The sequence below is a fragment of the Notothenia coriiceps genome, unplaced genomic scaffold (assembly GCF_000735185.1).
Source record: "Notothenia coriiceps isolate Sejong01 unplaced genomic scaffold, NC01 NC01_scaffold00004102, whole genome shotgun sequence".
Lineage (NCBI taxonomy): Eukaryota > Metazoa > Chordata > Actinopteri > Perciformes > Nototheniidae > Notothenia > Notothenia coriiceps.
The window spans coordinates 238,714-257,342 of NW_011336803.1; the positions used below are offsets into that span (position 1 = coordinate 238,714).

The 18,629-nt window shown below is 41.9% G+C and overlaps 1 protein-coding gene across 3 annotated transcripts in view; it reads right to left on the reverse strand.

Annotated features, from left to right (window-relative positions):
* Positions 1–1,691: 1,691 nt before the first annotated feature.
* Positions 1,692–18,629, reverse strand: part of LOC104942032 (helicase ARIP4-like) — a 55,149-nt gene continuing 38,211 nt past the window's right edge. For all 3 annotated transcript variants that reach the window (XM_010767220.1, XM_010767221.1, XM_010767222.1), the window contains exons 5-22: positions 17,414–17,634; positions 16,819–17,001; positions 15,709–15,842; positions 14,592–14,788; positions 14,279–14,482; positions 14,009–14,147; positions 13,733–13,910; positions 12,936–13,154; positions 12,305–12,423; positions 12,011–12,135; positions 9,344–9,443; positions 9,041–9,246; positions 8,308–8,483; positions 6,697–6,893; positions 6,360–6,559; positions 6,146–6,235; positions 5,759–5,851; positions 1,692–5,412 (exon numbers count right to left, since the gene is read on the reverse strand). In XM_010767220.1, the coding sequence (XP_010765522.1) occupies positions 4,412–5,412; positions 5,759–5,851; positions 6,146–6,235; positions 6,360–6,559; positions 6,697–6,893; positions 8,308–8,483; positions 9,041–9,246; positions 9,344–9,443; positions 12,011–12,135; positions 12,305–12,423; positions 12,936–13,154; positions 13,733–13,910; positions 14,009–14,147; positions 14,279–14,482; positions 14,592–14,788; positions 15,709–15,842; positions 16,819–17,001; positions 17,414–17,634 (3,782 nt within the window). In that variant the 3' untranslated portion in view covers positions 1,692–4,411. The remainder of the gene's footprint in view (positions 5,413–5,758; positions 5,852–6,145; positions 6,236–6,359; positions 6,560–6,696; positions 6,894–8,307; positions 8,484–9,040; positions 9,247–9,343; positions 9,444–12,010; positions 12,136–12,304; positions 12,424–12,935; positions 13,155–13,732; positions 13,911–14,008; positions 14,148–14,278; positions 14,483–14,591; positions 14,789–15,708; positions 15,843–16,818; positions 17,002–17,413; positions 17,635–18,629) is intronic.

Below are 18,629 nucleotides of genomic sequence, written 5' to 3' on the forward strand. Positions count from 1 at the left end.
AACTCTGGGAAACCGAGTTTTCAACAAACGACGCATCTATGTAGGTCTCGTCTCAGTATGACACCACAAAATACGTTGAGCTGGGTTAAAAAAACTTTGAATTGTGCTTTCCTCAAAAACTCTTAGACGCTTTACATAATTTAAAAATATAACAATTATGATGATAAAATGAGTGTGAATAATCATAACCTTTAGTTGCCTTTGGTGGAATGCAGCCAAATTACATTAACTCAGTTCGGTAAAGTTAGACAGTTACTACCGGATTTTATCTTGACGGTCAATCAATAACTCATAAACAAATCAAAGTATCTTCACAACCGTTGTAAGGGAGACACTGAGCTATCATATATAAAATATTTGTTTTAATGAAAAAACAATGTATGGTAATTGATGGTCTTCTGTTGGTTATAATTCGCCAACAAGTTAGGGGGAAATATTTTTTCATAATTTGGTTGATTATTTTTTGTGGAAAATATTTTTTAACTTCACTGTAGGCTACGCAGTGTAGCTTATCACTGCACACATTAATAATAGTCTCCTTATGGTAAGGATTTAGAACAAATCCAATACTTTTTGTAACAACTGTTCTAAACAGGCAAAGAATGCAACAGAGACAAAGGCTGAGGATTAAAACAACTTCACCGAACTGAGTCCAGTACAAAGTTAAAAAGTCAGAAAGGCAACCAAAACAGACAAGTAGTAAGCAGGTTCTCTGGCTTACACTACATTTGATTAGGAAGCATATTTTTGTTTCAAATTCCTAGTTCTACTTGGTATGACTTTTGCAATTTTCATTAATTGCATATGAGGGGCCGTTGCAGATCGGTACATTTGCACTGAAGTGTAAAGGGTCGAATAAAATCTAATGAAAAGCACAGGTGTTGTACATACACATCCAGAACAGGTTCTGTAATTGAATAACCATGCAAATCTACTAGTGGGCTATTTGTCTGTGAAATTAGATCCCCTTCTGTGTTCAGGACAATATCATAAGAAACGTATTTTGATTATTGTGACATTTGAAACTTGTTACTGGCATTTGAGGTCAATGCATCCCTTATACTTAACTGTTAGTCCTGTTTCGGTGTTTGGAATTAACTGATACCAACAAACCAAGAACTCAAGTTACCTGCAAAATAAAGTCTGCAAACTTTCAGATTAACTCAAATTGTTCAGGAGAAAAATGTAATGATTTCATGTCCTTATTACAACTTTAGGAATTCAATTTGATGTCTTCACTTTTTATAAAAACACACAAACACACAAAAACTCCACTATTTGAGCAACATTTTTTAAACTACGAGATTAAAAGCAGATCAGTACAAACCCCAACCCAGATTTAACTGTTAATGTTACGTTCCATTGATCTTAATCATATATACTGCCAAAAGCAATGACACTGGAGAAGGCAACAAGAAAGTTATCCCCCTTCTAACTTTATTTTATAAAAGCTTTTTTTATAAAAAAGATCTCATAAGCCATGAGTAATTTGATTAGTGTCATGAAAATATAAAAGGTCTATCCCATTTCTCAAAGTCTAAGATGAGTTCTTTAAATGTCTTGTTTTGTCAGTAATAAACCCAAACATTTGAAAAAGAAAAAAGACTTAATGTTCTGTGTGTATGGGAAATACAAAGGGGGTATGCACTACGCCTGCTACTCAAATTGATGTAAAGAAATAAGGAAAAGTGTTATTTAGAACATGTTTCTTTTTATTTACAAACTTCAAAAACCAAAAAAAAGGATCTAAAAGTAATCCAAGGTCATACACATTGATAAACGACACAACAGGCTTTGACTAGAGCCAATCCTCAAAGACAGCAGCTTTAATCTTCTCCTCGGCTAAAATGGAATTCAGACGGTCGGCTCCACTCGTCTTACCGAATCGATTTGTATCAATAAATATGTAAATTCAAGTAGAAAGCGGTGAAATAAAAGAGCAGTCAGTCGGCGCGGCAGACACAGAGCTGACAACAGTTCAACAGGGAGGAAACTCGCCTCGGATGTCACCATGGACATTTCTGATGATAATAGTAACGGACCGTACAAAAAAAAAGTAAATTAAATGAACTGATATCATTATTTTCTTGTCCTCTCAGATGATAAGTGGTTGGACTGCTTCTGTTTCTGACCCATAACGTGTGAATGAGCTTCATTTACGTGCACCTAATATTAAATATTTAAGATTTGTACCCCAATTGTTGAGAAGCTTGATATTCTCACGAAGAATCTTGGATCATAGAATCAAGAAAAAAAAGGTTTTTAATACAGCTTAGTAATACCAATGTATCCCTGATGTTCTTCTGTTGGGTTTATCGTACTGAAGATCTGATCACAGTTATCCCGACCTATAATGCGTACAGTAATGCACTTATTGGTTGATCCGCACGCAGGCTCTGCACAAGTTCACATGTTCTGGGTCAGACTCGCAGATTGACACCCAAAGACAAAAATAAAAATCACCAGAAACCAAAGTGTTTCCATCTGTAGTAACAACAAAAAGTGACTGTAAAAATCTTAAAAACAAGATAAAGAAGAGCAAAAAAACAATGTACAAAAAATGAATAAATATGCACCATGATAAATAAATACATTTGGTTAATTCAAAGAGCACAAAAAAAAAACAAGTAAACTAAAACATGGAAGATAAAGAGGATGACATGCTGATGTCTTTACTTGACGATGTCACAAAAAGAGCTGGTGGGTTTTAAAGCTCTTCGCTGCAGCCGTTTTTGAGGAGAAGATTTTTCCACTTAAGGACAGTGCAGACCGTAGCCGATCCGTTTGTGTGATCAGAGGGGATCAGAGAGATGCTTCATGGGTAATCTAGGGGGAACTTGGTCACATGCTGAAGCTTTCACAGCTTTTCTACAGACGCATACAGATTTGTGTCTCTATAACAGTGCAGTACAGTGTACAGTGTTGCCTGCAAGGTCATACAGAGAGATGGATATGGACGTCTCCACTGTGCTTCGTGAGGATGCAGTAGAGAGAGCGTGTTGCCGTGGAGGCGTTTGAAATCCTGTTTTTTTTCATTATTTGGTCTTTTAAGACACAATCCTCTTCGACGGAGGTCTCCGATGTGCTCTTGTTTTTGGCAAAGCTACATCGTCTCCCCCAACAAATAAAAAGAAGTTTGGTTTCACAATGTTGAATGAGATGAGACAGAAAGAACAGGCAACACAAGCTTCTATTTTGTTTAAATGATTCCTTTTGTAACCCTTAAGAAAACAACGCACAGATACGAACACAGTAACGACACAAGCGTAACCAGAACTCAGGGTTAATTCCTCGGGGGGTTCGTACGTATACATTTATAGGCTTGAGTGAGTGTTTTGCATCGCTTTTCGCTAGGCTACAGTAAGACTGTGGGTGAGATTCAGAGAGCCGCAGTGGCCGTCTGTCTCTCTTCACCTCTACTCTCTCACAGTTAACATTCAGTAAGATGGAGGCAGAAAGGCATTTTCTGTTGGTGGTTTCTCCGCTACGAGGAGGACACCTCACAACAACACACCCGTATTTTCACCTGGCTGTTTTTAGGCAATTTTTTTCTCTAAAAAGTATAAGAGATTACATCAATATAAAAAAGAAAATCAGATCTTCCAACGTCTGAAGCCTAAATAGGAGACTTTTCAAAAAAAGGCCTGGTTTAAAGGCATTTGATTTAGCATACATTCGTTCAATCGAGTTTTAAGGTTTCAGTAAATGTCTCCCACCTCATCCTCAACAAGTCTTTTTGATACTTCAAGATGCTCTCGTTACTTTTCTTTTTTTCAACTGTACAATACCCTTGTCCTGGCAGTGAATTATTCAATTCAATCAAAAATGCTCTTTACATTTCTGTGATCTTTGTACCTTTTTTACCATTTGAAGAAATATTCAGTAGCAATATTCAACAACTGAAACAAACACTACCAAGTTACTGATATTTAACGAACGTTACTACCAATAATCAAACCTTTTTTTTACGTAAGCGACTGCATCCTACCATCATCTTTTTAACAAGCTGAAAAAAGCGAAAGAGTTTCGACATTTAGCAAAGCTGCAGAACTAGATTCTCTAAAATCAACACTACACCCACTGCAGGCCCACAATCAGCAGTTCAGTCCAGTGATTTGTTTTAAATGCCAGTAATGGAGAAAACTTGGAAGCCCAAAGTCCTCTTGGTTTTCATTTTCTTCCTCAGGTTTTATCTTCTGATAGTCAGCATTGAGATTTGTCGCTCTGTGTCCAGTCTGTGTTCAATCCCTATTCAGGCCGTTTCTCCAAGGCAAACAGGGGAAACACTGATTTGCCATCGCTTCAATTTATTTTCATTTTTTGTCCATTTCCCTCATGGCACAAGCCCTTTTACACCTTCCTCCCGGAGGACTTGATCTTATTTCAATACTTTTTAAAAATCATTGGTCTGTCACTGTCCCCTCACCTCGATGACATCGTCGTCATCATCCGAGCTGCTGGCGCTGCTCACGTTCCTGCCGTCTACCAGCACCGTTCCCCGGCGGCCCTCCCCCGAGGGGGAGAAGGAGGAAGGAGAAGAGGAGGAGGAGCTGGAGGCGGCAGTGGAGGGGAACTGGGAGAGGAAGCTGGCTCCAGCAGGACCTGGAGTGGCGGCAGGACCCGGCAGCCCCCCCGGCAGCATGGACCCTGTGTAGAGGCTGGCCAGGGAGGGGCTGTAGGACAGAGGGAAGCCTGCGGGGAGCATCCCGGCCATGCCCACCATGCTGGGGCTCAGCATGAACGGCGGCATGGCTCCTGGAACCGAACCGGCCCCTTTGACTGAAGCAGAGGATGACGAGGAAGATGAGACGGAGGTTGCGGTGTTGGTCGTCGGGCAGGAGGAGGAAGAGGAGGCGGTGCCGGTTCCACCTAAGCTGAACAGATCTGGGTACATGTAACCGGGGTCCCTCAGCTGGGTGTGAGGGGGCTGGAAGTAAGGCGAGAACATAGAGGTGTTGATACCCAGAGGAGGGAGGCTGTAGCCCCCGTTGAAGGGGAAGGAGAAGCCTGGGTTGACCAGAGGGGCGGAGGAGTGTTTGCCCGTAGGGGGCTGCTTACTGGGAAGCTCCTCCAGAGACGGGGTGCAGGCTTTGCGCTTGGGGCCCTGTCTCAGGTCAATGGCGTCCATGTTGGGCTGGATGACATTAGTGACAGAGGCATCATGGTGGTGAGTTTTCCCTGTGCTGCCATTGGTCTGAAGCAGTTTGGTGGAGGGCAGGTTGGTGGGGGGGCTCTCTGGTTGGGCTGCGGGGGGGGCGGCTCCTGTGTAGCGCTGCAACTCGCTGATGATCTCTGGGCTGTCCGGGGAGAGGGGGCGGGGCACAGTCTTGGAGGGCGTCTGCTGCTTCCTGTCAAGTGACAGGCAACCGTTGCTGCCATCGGTTGACATTTCCTGTGGTAGGGCCTGGGAGTCTGAGAAGAAGAACCAATATATTAGCTCTTGAAAAGGAATACATTCCTAACATGGACTGCTTTATTAATATTATAATGTCAGTATTTTTTTTCTGCATGCTTATAATTATATAATGCTCATTTTCTTCTCCCTCTTTCTGGTTTGCTCCATTTTAGCGGCTGTGTCTTCAAGCCCCCCCTCCCAAAACCCTGCCCTTATTGGTCAGTATTTCTGTCTTTGGTCTTGCTCATTGCTACCTCAGCGCCTGCATTTTCTGGAGCCTCTGCACCAACTTTACTGTGAGCAATGACTGTAACTTTACGGGACATTTGTTTGGAAGTCAGCTCTGGTAATAGATCATCCTACCTTTGGGTGGCGCTGTACTCTCTTCTTCAGGCTTGGGCTTGCCAGCTGCTCTGATGGCAAAGATTCGACCATCAGACGACCTGATGTAAGTCCCTAAAACAGACAGAGGTGCAAGAAAAGGGCAGTAAACACAGAGTTTACTGATGAGCTTCATTAAGTTAAGCATAAATGGTTCTCAGTGAAGCGGCAAGAGCTACAACTAATTAATCTGTTTATTATTAATCTGCAGACAATTTTTTGTTTGAACAACTGTCGAAAACCCACAATTATTCTGTTTAGTATCATGTCAAACATTGGCGAAAACCAAATTCTCACATTTTCAATGATAAGTTGAATATAAGAGCCATCAAGCACATATTTGTAAAGTTTAGTAAAGGGTCTTTGTACCTTTGGTGCCCCTGATGATGTGGATGCTGTCTCCAGCAGTGATCCTGGCCTGGACATCTGTTGAGCTGTTGGTTCCTGGAATCACTATGTCTATAAAAGACACATTTATATTATAGAGTATATAAAAACATCAATTATCATATCAAAATACCCAAGAGGCGGAGAACAGGAGACAATAGTGAAAATAAGATCAGGCAGTAAACAGTTTGCCTACCAGTAGTGGTGACGATCTTCTGTACGAACACCCCGGCTTTTTGCAGGCACTTGACAGGAAATTCTCCGAGGCTGGACTCTGATGAGTCGTTGCCAGGGGCGGAGCCTGCAGACGCCTGTTTGGGAGTCATGGGAACTGGAGTCGACTGGACCGGACGGACACTGGCCACCGACTTCTCTTCAGTACGAGGAGGTGGACGCCTGAGTACAGATTTTTTTTTTTTTTTAACTCAAGACTTCAGAAATTTTTTCAAAAACTTGTAATAAGTTGTTGCTGAAAAGTTTCTAATAAGAATAGAACAAAAAGTAGTTTTTTTGTTTCTGCTGAAAGCACTTACCAGTTCCTCTGACTGAAGGCGGGGATGTTGGTGAGGCTCTGGTCGCTGGCAGGGTAGTAGTGAGCGTAGGAAGGGCGGGTGTACGGCACGGACGCCCTCTTCTCCTCTTCATATCCTTTCTTCGCCGCTTTCTTCTCAGCCTTGCTCAGCCTTAACTCTCTGCGGTCTATCAGCAGGGACTCGTGGGGGAAGGGTTGCTGGAAGAGACAATAAAATAAAGATGTGATGGTCAATAATCTTTTTTCCATATTCGGAATATTAACAAACAAAGGTTATATGGGTACCACTTTACAATAAGAATACCCTTATAAAGGATTCATAAAGGGTTTATAATTAGGTTGTAAAAACTTTATTAATCATTAAGAACTATTTATAAACCAGTTCTAACATAGTTTTCATACATCAACACAGGCTCACTATTTGGCAAGATGACTAAGCCTTATATTGGCACTAGCTTACTTTGTCTTCATCAGCCAGCATCCTTGGTATCTGTTGTTCACTGAGTTGATTCTCTCCCCCTTCCATCTTGATGTTTCTTGGCATATCTTTATGACCATTTATTTAGAGTTACATTTATAACTGCCAAAAGGGAGCATTGTAAAGTGTAAAACAAATCACCAGTTATTAATGAGTTACTACCATTTATCATTTGTTTAAGTTATATTAAAGTGGACCTATCATGCTATATTTGAATAATATAGTGTAGGACCATACCTATATAAGGCATATTAAACCAAGTTANAAGGCTTAGCAGTACAGATAAATGTGGGCTCACTATTTGGCAAGCAGCCGGTCACAGTTGCCCTGTTTATCTCATGTCTTATAAAAGATTATTAATGACTTATAAACATAATTAATAAATGAATTACAAACTATTCGTAAACTTTTTAGTAGTTTAGTAGTCTTACTGTAAAGTGGTACCGAGTTTTGTTTTTAAATCTGGTACTACAACTTTAAAGGGGCCTTATTATACTTTTGGGGGATTTTCCCCTTCCTTCCTATAGTGTGTTATATAGGTTTGTGTGCATGTAAATGGTCTGCAAAGGCTAAAAACCCAAAGTTCCCTCAAAGTGACATCACTATAGAAACACTCACGCTTCTTTTGGCTATCGCTCAATCTTTTTTACACTTTCAAAAGAAGCAGAGGAACACAATGCCGTCTTTGTGCTTCAATGTGGAAGCCTTCATCTGCTAAATTAGTTTTGGAGGTGAAAATGTAATTGCCACACAAAGCAAGCTTGAAATATTATAGGCTCAGTCTTTTACTACGAGAGTTAAGTCTGAAAAACATCTGCAAGGATACAGTGGGTGACTCAACAACCTCTCACACTGTAGATCATTGGGAGCTATTTAAAACAGTGTTATGAATATAAAAGGACGTGCAAATGCAACTGCTTGGGGTAGCTCTAAACTTAGATGTAATCAACAAAAAGACTAAGATGGATAATGAATGAGATGTTTGACGAATTCAAACATTTTCATTGATACAGCCATTATGACTTGATTTGTTGTCAATCATTTTTGCTACAGTCGAATAAAAAATGACACTTTTTCTTAGTAAATTGATTAAAATACAAAGTGTTTTTTTCTCAGTATCTTGCGAGTGTCTACCTTAGTAATCTGGCGAGGATAGAGGTGCAGAGCCTTCCTCAGCACGCTCTCCATGCTGTCCTCGGGCCGCAGCTGGACCTGGGAGGGGTCCGGCTCCTCCTCCACAAAGTGAAGAAGAGACTCCACCTCCCTCCTGGTGAAGGTCAGCACAGGGTTCAGGTCATCCACCACCCGGTCTGATGGAGAGAAGGAAAAAGGGAAGACAGAAGTCAAAAAAAGGAACAAATTGTGAAAAACTGTTGCTGATTCCTACAGCTCTGCAAGGCCTAAGCAGCCTCAATATGTCTTACCAGTCCAAGTTTACTCTGTCAGACAAGAGGCTCTTGGCAGAAGAACTCTAGTTTCAAGGCAAAGCTGAATATTTAGTCTGGTTACTAACAGTATTGAATGTACATGGATTGAGCTTATTGTGTTTTAACATGTTTGATCATTTCCATTCTGATCTGTATGTATTTTTCCTCCTTTTTTGTATTTTGATGATTTCATATTCATAGTGGTTCATATAACGTGTTTGTGCTGTTGATGCGACCAGGACTCTCAGGATATCAAATAAAAAAAATGCACCAAAAGCATTTTATGTTCCTTTGCAATTGCATCATGTTTTTATTGGTCACCAATCTGAAAGGATTTATTTCACAAACTTCGCCATACCATTCTGTTTTTGGTATGAACAATAGGAAATAATTGTCTACTGAAGGCATATTCAAACTCATCCATGCATTTTCCGACTCACCTGACATGCCCTGTTTGGAGATCTGGCGGTCGTAGATCTTCTTCTCCAGCGTGAAGTCGCACACCAGCCGGTAGATGTGGCACTGCTTCCTCTGACCGTAGCGGTAGACGCGGCACACGGCCTGGGCGTCGTGGCAGGGGTTCCAGGAGGCATCGAACACCACCACCCGGTTCGCCCCGATCAGGTTCACACCCAGGCAACCAGCCCTGACAGAAATCAGGTTATATTTGTTATTGTTATATTGTTGCCTGAACTTTTACTTCTATTTTCTTCCATTGATTTGATTGTGTTGGTGAGTTTTACCTGGTGGACAGCAGGAAGACCCACGCTGAGGTGTTGGCCGGATCGTTGAACTGGTTTATAAGTCTCTCTCTCTCTGAGGCCGCCGTACTTCCATCCAGTCCTTGAACACATCACACAACAGAGAGTTAGAAGAGTCCCTAATGAATGTCATCAATAGGTAATAAAACAACATTTGTGTGTAGAGGACTCAAGTTTAGATTCAAACATTTAGTTAGTTCATAGTTAAACCCATTTTACTTTAAGGTGGTTGAAACATTAGCTTGGTGGACAAAACACATATTGTACTAGTGGTAGTTTGTTACATTTAGTAAGTACTGTACTTAAGTTCAATTTTAGTTACTTGTACTTTGAGTATTTTCATTTCTGGCTACCTAATTCCTTATACTTCACTACATCTTAAAAGCAAATATTGCACTTTGTACTACATTACAGTTATTTAAAAGCTTAAGATACTTGACATTAATTCAAATTACTAATATAAAAACATAATGAAATGTGTATGGAGGTAATAACAAGCTAGGCAGCATTGCAAAGTACATTATGTTATTTTTGTACTTTTACTAACAACATTTTTGAAAGCCCACTGTTGGATGTAATTCTTTCTTCACAGTGGTGGTAACACTCCTTTTATTTTAGTTAAACATGAATTCTCCCAAGACTGCATTTACAAGATATTTCTTTAGATATCCTTTTAAAATATAAACAAAATCTGTGAATTTCTGTCTGATCCTTTGAGAACTACGGACTAAAGTCTGGCTGTTATCAATAATCACCAGCAGAGGGCAGCACTCATTGTAAGTCAATGAGACAGGGTCTATGCAGGAATCCTGAAGTCAAATTAAATACCTTTTAAGACCTTTTTTAAGACCCTTTCCATACATTTTAAGACCTTATCGCAACTTCGAGTCCGGTTACATTGGCGACACACTTTAGCTCACATTTACTATATTGATTGTAAGATAGCACAACTAAACAGAGTGCAGACAGACCACTGAAGCCTCCTTTCCACATGAACTTCAACCTCTCTGTGAAGGTCAGGTTTAATGCAGTATGCTGCTTTTTTGCTTCTGTAGACTCTGTGCTCTTTCATTCCAGTAAATAAAACCTCCACAGAAACCATTATAAAAACCAGTATTTTGACCAATAAAACAAAACAATAGCAAACTTTTGAACTTGAAATATATTAAACTTTGGGTGAACTTCAGCCGGTGGGTAATTGCCATATAGGAAGCTCCCTTTCCACCAAATACCAGTGGGTTAAATTGGCCCGGCACAGTACGGACGATGCTCACACATTTGCCATGTTTTCCAAAAACTGATATATATGTTAGACTTTTTCTCGTTCTTATATAGGACTGATATTTTAGCTGGTCGATATATTGTGAGTTTACTTTTAAAAAATATCAGATCTTTGCTGTCACCGGACTATGTACGTTTGTGCCCTGTGTGAGGTGAGAACCCACGCTCCTTCCGCCCTCTCTCCGCGGCTTCCTGTCCGCGGGGCGTGCCTGTGCGCGGGAAGCTCTTCCGGCGAACTCCTCAAGCGATCTCCTCCACGAGTCTCCTCCACGACTCCACCGTGGCAAGAGAGTCTGCCGACTGCAGCGGTGTTGTGTGTCAGCGACGTGCAGTCTCAGGGGCCGCGCGATTTGGCGCCATTTTTAAATGCCGTGGCTTTCTGGCTAGCATTGTGGGACCGGACAGCTTTGATCCCCATCGAACCGACTCTCAACAACAACCCCCCACAGAGCGGGAGCAAGGCAACAAAACTTAAGAAATAAGAAAGCAGCATTTTACGGCGGCTATGCCAGGTTGGGCCGCCCTTTGAGGGGTTTCCCGACAGTTCGTTTCAGTAAATTATAGGGTGTTTTCATGTTGTCGTTGCTATGGAGCTACAAAATGTAAAACCTGGAAAATGCACTTTAATACTTTTTAATAGCCTTAATTTTCGCTAAATTGATTTATCAACTTTTAATACTTTTTAAGACCCCGCGGACACCCTGATGAGAGAGCAGTACCACTCAGTCAGAAATATACATATAAAGTATAGAATGTACCATTAGTTAAGCATGGTTTATAAACAGGGCTGCACATAACAGGTTCGCATGCGCACCCCCCGCCAAAAAAGAAGCACCGGATCATTTGAAAAAAGGCTAATTTGCGCACCAACATTGAGAGAGAGAGAGAGAGAAAAGAGAGATGAGAGAAAAGAGAGATGAGAGATATTTGCGCGTTGCATAAGAACTGGTAAGATAGCAGGGTTTCCCATACATAGATTTTACTTGGGCGGGTCCCTAGCTCTACCCCTCGCTATCGCGTGAAGGATCTGCTTTATGTGCTCCGCACAGTAACGCTGCTGCGAGGCATGGGCGAACAGTTAATGAGCGTGCTCACTAGCGCCCCTCCCCCCCCCGTTCATAAAGTCAAGTACCCCTCAAAAGGCCCGGTTTATTTCATTTTAAGGATGCGCACCAAGCAACATCTCCAGGTGCTCCTTTGAGAACCAGGGCAAACAAGTTATGTGCACCCCTGTTAATAAACTGTGACACATATTTAGACCATCTTTCAATTAACCTGTCACTGTGATCAAAACAACCTTTCACCTTGTCTCCTTATGAATACTGAATAAGAGAAAAGCATTTTTAATCATCATTTCTGAGAACTTACTGTAGTAGTTGTGGTTGCGGACCCAGTTCTGGTTTGGTCTGCCTCTGCTGGAGGTGTTGGGTGAAGGAGGCACAGGTCTCTTAGCCAGGAAATCCTCAATCACCGTCAGCGTGAACAGACTCTGACTGCAGGAGGCACACAAACGGTTGGGAACATTACGGATTGGGTCACATGCCGGAAAGAAGTTTGAAGGTTCATAATGAGTTATCTTTTCTGCTATAGTTTTGTGTTTCATTTGCGTAACAAATGTTGAATTATCCAGTTGAAACGCTCTTGTTTTGTCTGGTCTCGTACCTGAAGACGAGGATTTTGTCTCCCTTCCTGACGCTCTCCTCGATCAGATGGAACAGCAGCACCATTTTGGCAGAGTTCTCCAGGATGCCAGGCTTGTAGTCATACAGGATCTCCTTCGCCTGGCCATTGTGAAGAGAAAGGCAACTGTTAAAATGTAATGTACTATTAAACGTCACCTTTATATTCATAGTTCAGTTGAATAGTTGACCTTATTTCACAAAGCTGCTCTGCACGCCTTATAAGTCAGGATGAGATAACAACCACAGCTATGAACTTTATTTGAATGCTTAACTTAGCAAATGTGATCTTAAAAACAAAATTAATGCTCCATGCAGCGCTAAATGTCAGAAAGAGATCAGCATTTTCATTTTGCAGACTTAAATGCTTAGAAATGACATACTTTGATGTGTGGATTAATGGGTAGTTAAATAATTATTTATGTATTTTTCTTCATTTTGCTGTGGGTGGCAGCACTGGACTGTCAGCAGTATCTCAGGCAGGAGGAACACAATGTTCTGTTTACCATCAACTGAGATTTAGGGTTAAAAGGTGTACCTGAAAATCAGCATTTTTGTGTAAAAGGAAGCTAAAATACTGAATAAGATCCAACACACTCAGTTTTTCAACGTACCCATTCGTAAGTGATGACCTGATTGGCCCTCTCCTGCAGCTGGTTGAGGCTCAGTCCACCAATGGGGTTGGGGCTCTCCAGGGGCTTGGACTTTTGATTAGTTGCGGTCGTACATTGGGAGGGACCTGTGGTGGTGATGTCATCCAGGTCCAGGTCCTGGTCAGTGGCCAGGTTTTCTTTCTGTAACGCCTCGTACAGCACGTCAGGATGGTTCCAAATCTGAAGAACGACAAACAGTCAGCGGTGTGAAAACTCTCTCAAAGTAGCAATCACTGGATTTGCCAAGTATGATAAATATAGAGGAATTAATTTTGGTGCCAAAACATGTTGACTTGAATGGTAACTTGTGCAACTTGTATTACAATGACTGCCTTCAGAGAGAAGAAAACAACTATTTTCACAGTGATTTTTGAATAATGATCCTGTAATTAAGGATAAATTGTGTCATTTTTTATGAAAAGGCTTCGCTATATTTTTTTCCAGAATACTTTCTACCTGGTAGTACGGATCAAGTTTTATTTTTTTCATGGACAATTTTTACCTGAGGAACAGTAAAAAAAAAAAAGCCAGTCCAATAAATGTCACTAATGATTATTCACAAAACTAAGTAACCAAATAAATAATTTAAATAAAAAGTGAAAAAATATAAAGTGAAAATACAAGAGCAACAAGTATATAAAACAGCTAAATAAAATGACTTCATTTGAAGGAGCCTAAACCATAGATGTTAAATAGAGGTCGTATCCAGGTAGTGTTCTTTTCCACACCCATGCACCCCCCCCCCCCTCACCCTCACCCTTGCAGCAGACGGCGAACGCCTTCAGGGGGTTGAGGCTGAGCCAGCCGCTGTTGCCTGCCTCTCTGAAGCGGTTCATGAACTCTGTGTAGAGCGCCCTCTGCAGGGGAGACAGACGCACCAGGATCACATGTTCATCTTTGGAGGGCAGCTGGTCCTTCAGGATGTCGTGACCCCGCCTGGAACCAACACAGGTCAAAATGTTTAGAACGTTACTAAAAGGGAAGAATATCAGGTCTAAGAGGGTTAAATGTCTGTAGTCGTTTATTGGGCTCACCTCTGTACGAAGCCCTCCAGCAGGCTGTGCAGGACGTGGGTCCTGTACCTCATCAGCTGGTCGTCCTGAGGGGTGCTGTCCACACACTGCCCGTTCAGAATGGGACGTTCAAACATGTTACTGAACTCCTGCCGCGTACCTGAAATAAATATCGTAAAAAATTTGAGGATTACCAGAAAACCAAAGTATTTTGATGACCAACATTTACATGCTTATCCCAGAAAGATATGGCAAAAAAACCTGAAACTAATCGCTGACGTTGCCCCATACCTAAGAAGTCGGGTCTGACGAAGTCGACCATGCACCAGTACTCGATCAGGTTGTTCTGGAGCGGGTAGCCGGTCAGCACCACGCGGCGCAGCGTCTGGATGTTCTTCAGAGCCTGTGAAGTGCTGGCGTGGCAGTTCTTGATGCGATGGCCTTCGTCACAGATCACAAGGTCTGGACCAGGCCGGGCCAGCGCCTGCTCGATACCTGGAGGAAGACAACAGGGAGATGTATCTTTAAAAACGCTTTTTTTTTGGCACATTCCTTCTCCTTCTGAATCCCTCTTGTTCCCCCCTGTCCCTATCATCCCTCTTACCTTTGAGCAGTTCCTGCTGCCTGTCCTCTTCGTCCAAGTTGATGACCACCGGTCCCGTTGCTTTCTTGCTCTTCTTCTTCCTCCCAGCCACAAAGCTCTTCTTCGTCGACAGGAGGCGGTACATCTCGTAGCCCATCAGCAGCACCCCTCCGACCTGAGCCCAGTCCTCCACCACCTTGGCCCTGATCGCTGTGTTCCTGGGTGACATAAGGAAAGGTAAGTTCATTTGGAACAATCCAGACCTCATTATTCCTGTCAAAGAGAGGATTTCACTTATTTTTTTATGTTGCTTTACTGTATTTTTGCACAAAATGAACCCTAAAGCAAAACAGAAAGATAAACACAGGCATTTCAAAATAAAAGTAGCTAAATATTATTAAAATGTAAAAAACTTGAACACAATGTAAAATGCGACAATGGTGTATTTTGCATTCTCAGTCGTGGCTTAAAATATATGTATAAAAGAAAAGTGTATGAGGGAAATGAAAGAGGAAAAAAGCTTGGCAGATAAAAAATACATGGTAATCAATCATCTAATTGAAATAAATTACCAATTAACTATGAATGAATAACATTTTTATATTAGTAGAGTAGAGTATTGCTTGAACAGTTGAATAATTGCTTGTGAATTTTGTTAATTTTCAACGCTGTTAAGATAATTTTGAACTGAGACAGAATGAGGTTACTGTGTCGCTCTCAGTCATGGCTGTATTACGAAAAACTGTGCTCTCATCTTACAGTGTTTCCTCTCTAATCCTGAAACACACACAATGCATGCGAGAGTCAGGAAATGTTTCCGGCACAGGCAGCTGGCCAGAAAGAGGATGATGGAGAAGAGGAAGAGAGGAAGAGCCAGATGGGGATAGATTGCAGAGGCAGGTCAGATCACAAGGCCAGCGATGCCTTTTTTTGAAAGAGATAAGGAAAGTCTGTGCTTTGGATGAATGGAACTGTATCCAGCCTCCTGAAATGAACACTTTCTTTCTTCTCTTCAGAACAATGTAGCACTGAAAGTCTACAGTTCTCATAAATTAAACATTTTCCGACATATATACAAAGCAGGTGGGTGAAATTATTTAGGTTTCACACAGGGAAAGCGTATGTTCCCGTTACTCACTTGTGTTCGTCGTTGAGGATGTGAACCTTAAAGGCACGCGGCGTCACCAATCCCGGGTCGCTATCTCGAGGTAAAGCCTCTGGGGGCGGGACCCACATGTTGAACTCTGCCAGCCAGTTCTGCAGCGTGTTTACCTGGGAGGAAAATATAGAAATAATCTAACTTCATTTCACAATTTCTACTTTTTAGAGGTAAAAACTGCATCTCTTTTTATTACTTTAATACCAAATATTAATTTACAAATGTATGACAATAAAAGTAATGCAAAATGGCAGGAAAATTGTGCAAGAGCTCATGTTATTTAAAGTGCACCTATCACGCTATTTTTAGACAATAACATAGGTCTCGGATATATACAAATATATAAAAACATGTCTCTGAAGTGTTTTGCTCAAAATACCAACAGATCACCCATTCTAGCCATGCTTCATACCCCTCTATTTCACTTCCTGTTTCAAAAGTGCTGATTTTGGGTATAAAACTTTAAGAAAATAAAATGTTGATAAAAAATAAAAAAGGAGGGGGCTGAGGGCAGCTACTGTCTAAACTAAATGCTGCCGTGATGAAACGCCATATCATGGATTATCAAGGATTATTTCTGAAACAGTATGGAGCTCAAAGGCTTTCTCTCTTGCCGGTTATACCACAAGGTGAGTTCCTTTTTATTTCCTGCTTCTTCACACACATGCTCTCCAGTACAGATTAGCTCTGAGTGTTAGCGATGCTAATGTAAACACCGACCATATTACGTCCAAAAAAGTCGGGCATTGTTTCTGATAGCAACTTTCTGATAGTACCGTGGGTCCACATTTCCGATATTATGTCATATCGGACGCAAATCTGGATCAGCTCCGTTGTACCCCCGTTTTTAGAGATTTGGGTACGGAGGAAAAGAGAGAGGCTTTTATTTTCTGACGCTGCGTGAGTTCCCCGACACACCGGGGACACATATTTATGTATAAAAGACATCAAAAAGTGCATTTTGCATGATAGGTCCCCTTTAAGTCATCTTCTGATTCAATCAAAATGTATTGTGTGTGTGTGTCTACATCTGAGCACTAATCTATCCACATTTCCTTGTATTCCAACTGTCAGCAGAAAGGTGCTTACAGGTACGATGGCGAGCACGGTGTGAGCCTGGGTATGCCTGAACAGGACATCGATGAAGGCGATGATCTGCAGGGTTTTGCCCAGGCCCATGCTGTGAGCCAGGATGCAGCCGAACCCGCCGGTGCTGCCGAACCGCTCCACCGACTCCACCAGGTTGTCGTACAGGAAGCGGATTCCACCGATCTGAGCAGGGAGGGAAGAGAGGGGAAAGAGGGAAGACGGTGAAGAAACGGGAAAGTTGGAGAAGTAAGAAAAGAGAGCAAGGTGATGGAGAAAGAATGAAGAGAAAAATGAAATTGAGACATGGGAAGAACAAGAAGAGAAGGTCAGCGGAAAAGAAGAAGAGGTGATATCTCATTAAAACTGAAGATCACACTGAAGACTGTCCCTGACATTAAAAAGGTCAAGAAATAGGAGTTTTAAAGAAAGTGATTTTCACACTATGACTTTACAAAAGTAAAAAAAAATTACATGATATACATTATGTACTTTTTAAAAATGTTTATTCAGAAACTTATTTCCTTAAAAACTTCCCAAAACGTTACAGGATAACCACACACAAGTTGGTTTGCCCTGAGGTCATGAGTAATCATACCTGGTGAGGTTTGACAGCTCGTGCCAGTTGAGGAGACAGGAAGATGTCCGTCTCCACGTCCGGATGGTTCAGGTTGACCAGCACCCTGCCCCGGCTGTCCGGCCGGTTGAGGGCATCAATGACGTGAGCTCCGCTCGGCTCGCTGTCTTCCTCCTCGATGGGGGATTCGCTGCTGACGTGGACAATGGTGTCGTCTTCCCCCGAGCTGAGATCGATCACATCTGCATGAGGGGAGAATTTCTAATATGAACACTTGCAAACACATTTTGACCTCAAACTATAGTAAAAGTAAAAGTAATTGTATATATTTTCATTCCTGCAGGTTCAATACATTCTTAAACACCAACTTAAAAAGACAAATTCACCTTGTTAAAATGTTAAAAGGATAAGAAACTTTGGCTCCATCACGAGTATGTTACATCAAACATGGACGTCACTCTGCGTGCGTGTGTGCGTGTGTGTGTGTGTGTGTGTGTGTGTGGCGGACATCTGATAAAAAAGGAGTTTAACGTCAACGGTATTAGTTACACAAGCTGGCAGCCTGCGAGGGCACGGCGGGGAGAGGAGGTGTGTGTGTGTGTGTGTGTGTGTGTGTGTGTGTGTGTGTGTGTGTGTGTGTGTGTGTGTGTGTGTGTGTGTGTGTGTGTGTGTGTGTGTGTGTGTGTGTGTGTGAGATCGCTTATATAACTGCAGTGAATGGCCAGTTATACAAGTAGGATTAGAGTGGAGGGGGAGACTGGTTATGCAACCCCAACTAGAAATGTCACTGTGCCACTGCGTGAGTGTGTGTGTGTGTGTGTGTGTGTGTGTGTGTGTGTGTGTGTGTGTGTGTGTGTGTGTGTGTGTGTGTGTGTGTGTGTGTGTTCTGGCTCATAACCAGGATTAGCCAGCTTTATTGCTCCACAGTCCTGCTCTGATTTGCCCCGCAGACGCTCTCTCCCTTCATCTCTCTTCCTCGCCCCTCCCTCCTTTTTTTCCCTCCTCCGCTTTTGTCTTTCTCCCAAATCAACATATGATATGTCTTTGTTCGTCACAACACTCTCCACATCTCTAATTCGTATGTATGTGTGTGTTAGATGTATGTGCCTGCAGTCTGCCTTCTTTCAATGCAGAACATATGTGTGTTTATCCCTGACTGAGTGGTGGTAAAAGTATTTGAGTGGCTCAGTGAGAGTCAGTCAGTCAGTCAATCAGTGTGTGTGTCAGTGTGTGTGTC